Source organism: Acipenser ruthenus, chromosome 23 (genome assembly GCF_902713425.1).
Source record: "Acipenser ruthenus chromosome 23, fAciRut3.2 maternal haplotype, whole genome shotgun sequence".
In the NCBI taxonomy this organism is placed as follows: domain Eukaryota; kingdom Metazoa; phylum Chordata; class Actinopteri; order Acipenseriformes; family Acipenseridae; genus Acipenser; species Acipenser ruthenus.
Genome location: NC_081211.1, coordinates 23031653 through 23042122, shown reverse-complemented (window position 1 = coordinate 23042122; position 10470 = coordinate 23031653). Strand labels below are relative to the sequence as shown.

The following is a 10470-nucleotide window of genomic DNA, read 5'->3' as shown; positions in this document are numbered from 1 at the left end:
TTAAACAACTAATAAACCTGTTATTGTTATGACCGTAAAGGTTTTGATACATCTTTTATTTAAAAGTATGTGGTTGTGTTGGAAAATTAGAGACAATATTAACAGAATGTTTTTTTTCCTCACAAATTCACCCCCGAGAGGTAAATGATTGGACGCGCCCTTCAAGAGGTTTTTTTTTTTTATTTTAACTACGGGTCGTGAAGTTTATTTTACTTAGTTCTCTTAAACATTTCTTATACAGTACAGCACAGATGGAAGAATAAATATACGTGAATAAGTCATATTAATCATGTGTACTGATAATATATTACAATAAAATCTTCTGTCACATTTAACTATTTACGTGAACTCTGGGGTACAATAAGCAGCCCTTAAGACACATACATATGCAATATAAAGTGTGTCATAGACATGTAGTCATAAATATATATATAATTGTTGCTTTTTATTAAGACTGTTAAACCAAAAGAGGAAATGAATAAATTCTGTCGATTCATTCTTACACTTAAACATATACATGTGGAACCTTCTTTAACTTAAACTACCACAGTTGGTGAAACAATACATTTTGGGTTGATTTTTAAGTAAAAGACAACTATGCTACAAGGAAGCATGCCGTAGAGATCAATTCAGGATTAGTAAAAGCATTAAAAACCCTTTCACTATCTCCATGGGTACCCTGCAGCTGTGAACCCATATAAAAAGTTTGGTCTAAAAAATGGCCCCAGCATGTTCATTGCTGTATACCATGGCAAAAGTTCAGCTAAAACATGGCCAAGCATGATTCATGACAAAGTATAGGAAAGCAGTGCATGGTATGTAGTATAGGGAGTGTACTTTAAGCATAAAAGCTGTACACTTTCAATATAATAATACTGTTTTTGACAAGCAGTACTATTCCTACATGCAGACCTGTAAAAGCACACTAACATATACGATACAAAGCTGGGAGGAGTGGCTCAGGAAATCCAAAGGGCTTTAGACAACATTCAGAATCGTGCAGAAAAGATGCACATTTTAATGTTATGCTGGTCAAAAAAAAGGTAGGATTCCAGTACCAAATGTGAGGTGCAATTCGAAAAGGGCTAACAGAATGCTTGGTTATACAGCCAGAACTAAAGGAGTTGAAATCAAGGGAGGTTTGAGTAATGCGTTCACTGCCATCGCTGCAAAAAGTACATCGCAGATTTGGGTTGAGGTAGACTTGATCCATAGTCTTTCAAATCCCCAAAGGAGCTGACGAAATGAACTCTTGTTACTATTCCGAGTGCTGCACAGAGACCAGGAGCAGAGGAAACAGTTGGAAGTTAGAGCTCATATTGGAGGTTAGGTAGGAAACCCTTTTTATTTAATTTTTTTTTTTTTACACAAAGACTGATGAGTGAATAAAATAGGTTACCCTTTTTTTGGTCCCGAGACAAAGTTCTGGGATCAATCAGACACGAGGAACCGAAGGAGCAAATCGATGGGCTGAAAGGGCCTCACACTAACTTTTCTAATGTTCTAAAAGCCTGGGCAGAGTGCAGCAATTACAATTCAATATTAATAAGGGTGCACAAGCGAATAAACTACAGGAAGGCTGTATTAATGAAGAGTCGCTTACTGCACTGCCAACCAGCAGTAGATCTTCACCTGCTGTATATTGTATCTAAAATGCAAAAGATGTCTTGAATATAATCCCCCTCCAACACCAACTGAGTGGTAAGGGGGAAGGGAGGACAATTAAGGAGAACTGCAGGAAACTGTTTTAAGTACTACCAAAAGGGAGAGCTGTGTAATATGTAGTGACACATACAAAATCGTAGGAGACAGCTCAAAATAGAAGTGTGTCTAGATACGCAAATACATTTTTAACAGTATTGAAAATTTCAGCACACCAAGGAACATAGGCTTTTCCTGTTAGAATTCCTGAGCAAATGAGGTCATCTGAGGATCTCAACAAACATGCTTTTTAAACCATATGTATGTGTTTACTTACAAGTATCAGTTGTTTTTTGTTTTTGTATTGTCCAGAGAATTTATTGCAGTTCCCAAAGTCTAAAATAAGACACTGGAAATGTGTTACAGAAAAAGGAAAAAAAAAATAATAAAAAAACACACACTTTGGCCTGTATGTCTTTACTGGCTGGGATATCGGTACACGATTAGAATGCAAGTTAAACGGTGCCTGCAACAATTTGAGAGATGCTTGTGACTGCGACCCTGATAATGTGTTGTTCCAAGGGCTCCTTAGTTGCTTGCAGACCTGTCCCCCACCCCCAAACTAACACACATAGTAAGCAGCTAGGGCTCCTTGTTAAAGTGTCTTTGGTCTTAATAGATCATTTCCTGATGAGGCAGTTTAAAAATAAAAAGTCTACACCATTTGGTAAATACATTTAAAAAACTTAATTATAGAGTGATAGGTGTAACTACATGGTATGTCGTTTGCCGAGTTAAAATATTTAAAAAAATAATAAAAAGTTGTCTCTTTGTCAGTCTCTGGGTCACTAAACACAAGATTAAACAATTGCTGCAAGTTCTACAATGCATCTTGAAAATGTATACCAAAATCATTGCGGTTCATATGAGTCACAGATCTTCACTTAAAACAGACATAGAATACAGGAAGTGACATCAAATTTCTGGGCAGAAGAGCAAGGTATCTTACAAAATATGTGCAGCATGGGTGTGCGAGCAGAATTCTTCCTTTACGCAATAAGGAGACTTGATGGTTTGAAAAACAATAAAACAAAGACACATATTTGAAGTGCTTTGCACAACTGCATATATTTTTCACTGTGCCTTCAATAACAATGTCATTAAAAGATAACTTGTTACAGCAGGAACTGGGGAAAAGGTAAACACAAGTTAACAAGGGACAGCAGGGTTTGTATTAGAGGATTTTTTGCATTGTGACCTGTAGAAGTGTCACACCAGTGCTACACACATCCCTCACTCATGTAACTATTTTTAAACTGTGTCAGGCATTTGGTTATGCCCCTGGTGTGCCCAGCAAAACTGTATTTCCAGGCCCTGGCAGAAAACCTTTTTTTAGGAACCCTTTTTGATAACCAAATTCAGGCTCTTCCTCTCCCTCCCCCCTCTTGCTTTGAAGCTCTGTCTCCTGAAATTCGGAACTGTGAAGTGATTCTGCCCAATTCAGTCAAGGCTACACTCTTTCCAGAAGCTCAGACTGGCAACACAAGGGTTAACTCCATAGCCAGGAGCTGTGGAACAATTAGGGATATAGTTCAGCAGCTGGAAGGTGGGGGGCAGAACTGGGAAGTGGCAAGGATCTTACAATAATAACGATCGTTTACAAAAGGTAACAAAAACAAAAATGAGAAAGCTAAAGAAATAATAGCCAGGCAGACTATACCACAAGTACGATGCCTTTACACAGGGAAGTTTTGTGGTGTGGCCGGTGAAAGTTGTTGAACATCATTTACATAAACACAAGCCGTTTAAAAGCAACATATTCCTGACAATCATCAGTGAGGTGCCCTTGCCAGCAGAAAACCTTTCAAGCACCAGATTGACTGGGGAGATATCAAATAGCAGTAAAACTTGTTCCCAAAATGGCTTTCCCACAACCTAAAAGAAAACACACACACTATACCAAAATTGCAGTACTTCACGAGAAATCATTTTTTTATTCTAGTTTTATTATGCATGTTGCTTTGTCATTGCCAGTTTACAGTGCTTTGTTCCCTTTGGGCCACATGGTTACACTGGTCTACAGAGTTGATACAGTTTAGTTTACATACCGGAAAAAAAAAAGTAATCTACAATAAATTGCGAAACAGATGATTGCAAGTAAATTTCCTGTACGTGACATTACCAGTATTGCTGAAAGAAAAACAATAAAACGATAAAAGGGTATAGGGACTACTTTTACTTTAGAATAAAGAAAAGGAAATTGAGAAGGGGAAAGGAAGAAAGAAAAATAAATAACCACACACCACACACACACCAGACATTCTGACTTGCTCTTTGAAAGAGTGTTAGGCTTAAGAATAGGGACAGTGCTTGTCAAACAAAGCTTTATATGGACCCATCAATGGATTGGTTCCTCCAGGCCGACTCTAGGCTATACCTTGACATACAAGGTACAACCCAAACACAACCACTAGAAATCGACAGCTTAAAACAAGCATGCATGAAGAACCACCTCTTAAAGGACTGGGTGCTTTCCTAGAAATACATTTAAAAAACAAAAGTTACAGGATAGTTCTGGCATATTCTAGCACAGGCACATGACAGAGCCTTCAAAAAGGTTCAGTGGTTTGAAAATGGCTTCATAAATACAGCATTTACCTTGTGGTTTGCAATAAGATATGAAAACAATCCGATAACCAAAATAGGTCAGGAACAGCCCGGGAATTAGGTTTAAGATGTAGTTGGTAATTTATGATGTTCAGCAATAACTTAAAACACACAAATCAAGGGAAAACTTAAGAAACCAAGTCACGTAGACAAAAGTGTTGGTAAGTGCCATCAGTGTACTGAAGTTAGGAACAACAGTGGATATAGATCCATTTCACAAACACAGATTAGAATTTCAGACTATTTGTTGTTACCTTAGGTTAGCTTATCCAGACAGAAGTGCTAAAATCAGGGTCTGTGAAACCAGCCCAACTAGATTTTTTATTTATTTATTTTTTTAATTTAAAATTTAAACAAAACACATAAGGAACTACACTACAGATCTTCAAAGCAGAGTTTAAAAAATATATATAAAAATAAAGGGATATCAGGCCAGTAATCCAAGGACAGGCACATACCACATGCTTAAAGGCTTCAGCCAGGAAACCCAAGCAATCGGTATGAAGTAGTCTGTTTTAGACATCAAGCCTTTTGTGCACCAAAGCACTAAACTTTGCAAAACCGACAAATAAACCAACTCTATAAAAAAGGTCAAGTTGCTAAGATACTCAACTATTTTAAAAGCAGTACACTTGATAAGAACAGGCAGCTCCAAAACCAAACTGCTGCTACTAAATCAAACTGCTTTTCTAATTTATTTTAGATGATGATTTGAAACATCTGTGGATCTCCAACGGGGAGAAAGACGACCCCCTGCTCAGCTATATTCCCCCCTCCCCTCCTTCCCGGTCTACAGAAATATAGCTGCGCTTCTGTTTATAGGAAGCCCTTGGTCCTGCTATAACTCCAGATGTCGCTGCACAGCTCTTTCTTTACGAAACAGAGACATCTAGTGGTTCACAGAATTACAAAATCAATAGACACAGAGTTTCACTTGGATTTGGGGAAAATTATATGAAGACAATCTACTGGAACATATTTCTTTCTACGTTGGAGAATGCGAATGCCATTTCCAGGAAGAAGGCGTGCCTGGGGTGAGCACAAGAAGATAGATCTGTAGTACAGAAGAGAAACATTATTATATATAAAAAATTATACAAAAACACAGGCAAAGACTTCGTCAAAATGTTAGTCTAATTTTATTACCACTTTTTTTTAGTGAGTAGCATTGACAGAAGACAACACTGGGATCATTCAGGAAACCAGTAGAGTGCCTGGAGTTTAACAAAGCAGTGGCTAAATAAGCCTCGATAGTCACTTCATATTCAAAGAAGCCTTTGATAGCTCAAAATAGAGTTGGCCCTGGAGGACACTGCCTTCACAAAGTGATGGAAGAAAACCTTCAGGACAGTCATTTCCATAATAATGTTTACCCAGGGGAAGCACAGCAGTTTCTCCCATTCCTGGTTTTAATATGTGCTTGATTAGCCCCAGTGTAGAGGTGACAAGCTCAGGCGGGTCTTAAACTCGTAGCAAAACCAGGAATGGATTGAACTGCTATTCAATGAGTCTTATTTCTATAGGAACTTCTAGCCATCTTTTAGCTTAGATAAATCAAAACGACACGCAAGACACTTGTAGCAGAGAACACAAATACAATGTATAACAATAACAGGTTTATTTTTTTTTTTTTTTACAACACTGATAAAGATAAATCTGCACACATTTTATCAACGTACACCATGTAGGGGCTGCTATGGTCCGTTAAGAACGCATAAGCGTGATTGTGCTGCCCGTAGAAGAGCTAGCTAGATCAAGCCACCCTCTAACTTGCCAGCTGTATCCATGCATGGATTTATCAGGACTTGTGACCTCAGGTTTGTCCGATCACACTCTCATTACCTGGAATATCCAAAAACAATGACCGCACAGTGGAAGTCTCATTTCAATCCCTGTTGAATGAAAGCTGTGGTTGGCAACCCCCTAGCGGATAATTGTCGTGGTTCACTTCCATGAGAAATCGAATCCAACCCATGATGAGCTCATCCAGAGGGAGTCGGCTGTCAAAAGCATAGGAGAGGCCTTGAGTTTGAAATCCAGGGACCTGGAAGGGGGGGGGACACCACACACACACACACACATTTAAGTAATTGTTGCCCAACTTTTCTATTAAACCTTTTGTCGTTTCAAGGGCATTAGAAGAATCCTCACCTGCTAGAACATCTCTCAGCAGAGCAGGTGTAGAGGCCCACCCCTCACTTATATTTTCTTCAAGATGGAGTTTGCTCAAATTGCATGCAAACATTTCACACATAAAAACCATTTCATGGAAACCATTAAAATACCAAAAAATCTTCTGTGTCAGAAGGTAGGAGAGAAGATTAAGACAAGAAACAGATTTAAAATCAGCTGCCATCAAGAGGGGTGCTGAAACACCATTAAGCAGGCACACTAAAGGAGAGCTTTCCTCTACAGTCACATCTCTGCATGGTTAGTGAAACATTCTGGATGGAGCACACTGTCGAGAAAGTTCAGCGAGAACTGAACTAAGAATTCTGAATCAATCTTTACTTTGAGCCCAAGTTGACATCTGAGTTTATGGAAACTGTCCCGTTGCCTGTCTAAATAATAAATATATACAGCAAGAGAAAACAAATACACACTTCTCTACCTCCAAGCAAGTACAGACTAGGAGATGGATTCGATTACTTTAAGGAGACCCCAGCTAGATTGGGTTTGCATGTGTGCCAGCACAGTAACAGGGCAGTGAAACAGGTTACCGATTGTAACCGTGAGCCTCAGTTAAAATGTCTAAATGGAGTACAGAGCCTACCTGTGATAGAAAGGAATCCCTCTCCCCAGGTCCAAACAAGTTCTGATGGTCAGCACAGCTGTCCTTGAAGTTTTCATAAGTTTCAGCACTCATCTGGTCCAAAAGATGTTGTCTGTGCAACAGAACACACATCTATTAAAAAAGAAAACTATAGCCAAACTGTGGTTAACAGCACTCAGCTTTCCTGAAAGCACAATAACGTACCTATGAAATCGACTCGGCAGCATATTGCTACAAGCAAGGTGTTAGTCACCTAACATTTCACCTCCATCCATCCGACACAGCTGGCAGTCCAGTGCCAAGAAGCACCACATTGTCGGTCCTCTCTTGCACCAGAGCAGAGGTGATACGCAGCAGTAATTTATAAAAAGGGACAAGTGAGCAGTACTGTAAACTATTCCTTATGGAGCTGGTGCAGAGTCCCATTCATAAAGCTCCCTCCCTAGTACCTACAGCCGGTCCAGGTTCTCTCCAGGGGGGTCCCAGGTATGCAGGGTTCTTCTCCAGAGTCGGATCTGCATGTCCCACGAGCGGCGGCTGTACTTCTTGTATTTGTTTGGTGTCTGCGGGTGTACATTTGGGATTCTCATCTTCCTGCACAAACAAGAACCCGCATTACACCAATCTGCAATACCTTCATGTCATTCAACAGCTATACTATGCAGAATGCAGCCAAAATGTGAGCAATAGTGGCATGAATTTAAATAGGGGTCCAATGCAATTCAAGTGATTGGGGCAGCATTCATCTGAATGACTTCATTATACCCATTTCCTTCTGTAACAATGTCAAATCTTATTTTAGACTGGCAGTAGTAAGTAACAAGTTGCTACAGGTGGAAATATGTACTTTGGGACCTCTTGTATATACTTCTGGTAGCCAATGGTGTTTTTGCCATAGTCAATCTGTTTCTGCCGCCTGTTCAGAACCGCCTCATCGCCCTCACATTTTAACAGATCAAGGGGTTTCCGGGACGTCCTGCCATCATGGGTCCTGGAAGATAAAGGTTTTGGATGAGACATATATTTTTATTTAAAAAAATATATATAATTAGGTGCAGGCAACTGGGATGTGAACTAGCCAACAGATGCAATGCAAACTCATTTTAAAAGTCAAAGGAAAAATGCTGTTACCAACAGTGTACACAACAGTCTAAAGTCAGTTTTAAAAAATAAAGATAACATGAACACACTTGGTTATTAACATGCGTTTCTTTCAAAGCTACACATTTGAGGCCTACATAGCAAATATAGGATATACAGAAAAAAGGAATGACCCAACATGGATTAGATAGACGCCAGTACTTCATTGAAATGCATTGGGAATTCCTGTCTTGAGAAACTGTATAAGCATACAAAATAAATCTTAAAAAGATGGAATGTTTCTGACCCTCTGCCATCCAGATCGTCTGTCCCCACTCCAACGCTGACCGTCGACAGCTTGAATATACAGCGCTCCAGGACTGAAGACCTGCCAAGACATACAGAAGCTAATGGAATCTCAAGGCAGAGTACGAAGCGTTGAAACACATGCAGGCGCACACAAAACAAGGAGGGTCTAACCTTTTTGGTTCAGGGGTATTTGGAGATGATAGCATTGATTCCTCGGTCACTCCAGAACAGTCTGAGCCAAGCTGCGGGAGGATAGTGCCAGATGATGGGTTCCTGCAGACAGACAGACAGACAGACAGACTTCTACATGGTACCAACCCTCACACCAACCTTGTAAGGAAATGATCAGATGGTAGCTTATGGGGAAGTATTTGGGACTGTCCTTGGAGCAGACCGTGCCATATGAAACACAGAGATTCCTGCAAATTCTTTAAAATACCTTTTGAAGAAAATTCAGCAATTTGTATTATATTACTTACACAGGGCAAGAAAAACGCTTAACAATGACAAAGGCCTGTTAATAGCAGTACTACATAACAATGTGGAGCTAAACGTTTTGACAACATGACAAGAAATTAATTTGAGAGACAGACAGAAAAAAAAAAACTTACCTCACAAGGCTATTGTAAGCACCGTTGCAGCCTGGGAGCAGCCAAGGTTCTGTGAAAGAAGCCCCAGACAGACCATAGCACTCCTCCAGCTTTCTGTCCGGGGAGTGTAACTGCGTGGGTACTGACCACGGTCTGAAAAGAACGGGGCAGACTAGGTACAGGAATTTAAAAGGTGCGTCAATTTGTATGCAGTATGTAGTAGATGTAGTACTGCCAGCTACCACGAATGTCCTCAGATATGAACATCTGCGGCAGCGCACTGAATCATTTCTCCTAGCTGTGGTGTCTATCATACTGGAATTTGTGGCAGCTAAGCAGTTGTTTAAATAACGTATCCGAAGGAAAAGTACTCAATATTTAAGATTAGTCTGTTACTGGGAAAATTTAAAGTTGCACAAGCGTTTTTAATTTTAACAAATCGTTTTGCCATTAAGATTCAGCAAGACCTTCAATTTAACCCCAGTATGAGCGATGTAAGCAGATATACAAGAAGACATCGGTTTGAAATGCAAAGATTAGGCTACACCACTGATAGCAGCTCAAATTGAATCCAGTTGACCAGGTTGTGAAATGCGACGATCTTAAAATTAAACATTATAGTTAAATCAAATACCGCATTATAACCCATTCATACTACCTGAATAATACAAGACGCAGGGGGATGACGTGAACGACAACACCTGCCTGTGTGATGACCGCCCAATAATAATAATTATTATTATTATTATTAATAAAAGTAGCTTGAATAGGGCACGAGGTTGCTAGGGTCATCCAATAACATGTATACTCAGATAATAAAGATAACGTGCACTTACAAAGTGTTACATGTAAAAGCTTTTTTTTTTTTTTTTTACCCTACGTTGCATAACATAGGTCCAAAACATCAAAGATGTACAGAATTAGTGAAAACTAAAACCAAATTATCTAATCTAAGGGCCACAATCATTTATCCAGATCGACAATAGTGCATTGAAATGGAAACATGCAATAAATATAAGACTGATGAAGAATATCTATCTAAATATACAAGTTAAAATATACATGTTTTGATTTATAAAATACAAATAATAAAAACCTGTGTTCCAGTAGATTTTGCAATGATTTGTATCCCGATTCAGACATGTTCTGTAGTCAGGATTTTTTGTAATAACAGAAAGTCAAAGGAGACTTGAATCAGGTTTAAATCACCCGCCAGTTTATCAAAGAGGGCGTGGGGTTTAAAATTAAGATGAAGAGGTTTGCAGAATTATTCAAACAAAGGGCATGGACCACTGTCGCTGTCCCAGGGCAGATCTGACTGACAAGAAGGTCACCCAGTAATTTCTGTATTAGTTCTACTTACCACGCCCCTAAATAAAGCAACGCCTTAAACGCGTTTCGTAGTTGCTA

General features: G+C 39.3%; 1 protein-coding gene across 2 annotated transcripts; it reads right to left on the bottom strand.

Annotated features, from left to right (window-relative positions):
- Positions 1 to 3544: 3544 nt before the first annotated feature.
- LOC117412902 (oocyte-specific histone RNA stem-loop-binding protein 2-like) lies at positions 3545 to 10402 on the bottom strand. 2 transcript variants are annotated; one of them, XM_058996855.1, is made up of 9 exons: positions 10157 to 10402; positions 9082 to 9213; positions 8642 to 8743; positions 8469 to 8549; positions 7929 to 8072; positions 7535 to 7675; positions 7082 to 7193; positions 6151 to 6352; positions 3545 to 5362 (listed from the first exon to the last, which is right to left on the bottom strand). In XM_058996855.1, exons 1-8 carry the CDS (start codon positions 10201 to 10203, stop codon positions 6194 to 6196), a joined length of 918 nt encoding a protein of 305 aa, XP_058852838.1. In that variant the 5' UTR covers positions 10204 to 10402; the 3' UTR covers positions 3545 to 5362; positions 6151 to 6193. The 2 variants fall into 2 exon arrangements, with proteins under 2 accessions (XP_058852838.1, XP_058852837.1); XM_058996854.1 differs by lacking the exon at positions 3545 to 5362 and having other exon boundaries at positions 5464 to 6352.
- Positions 10403 to 10470: the final 68 nt, after the last annotated feature.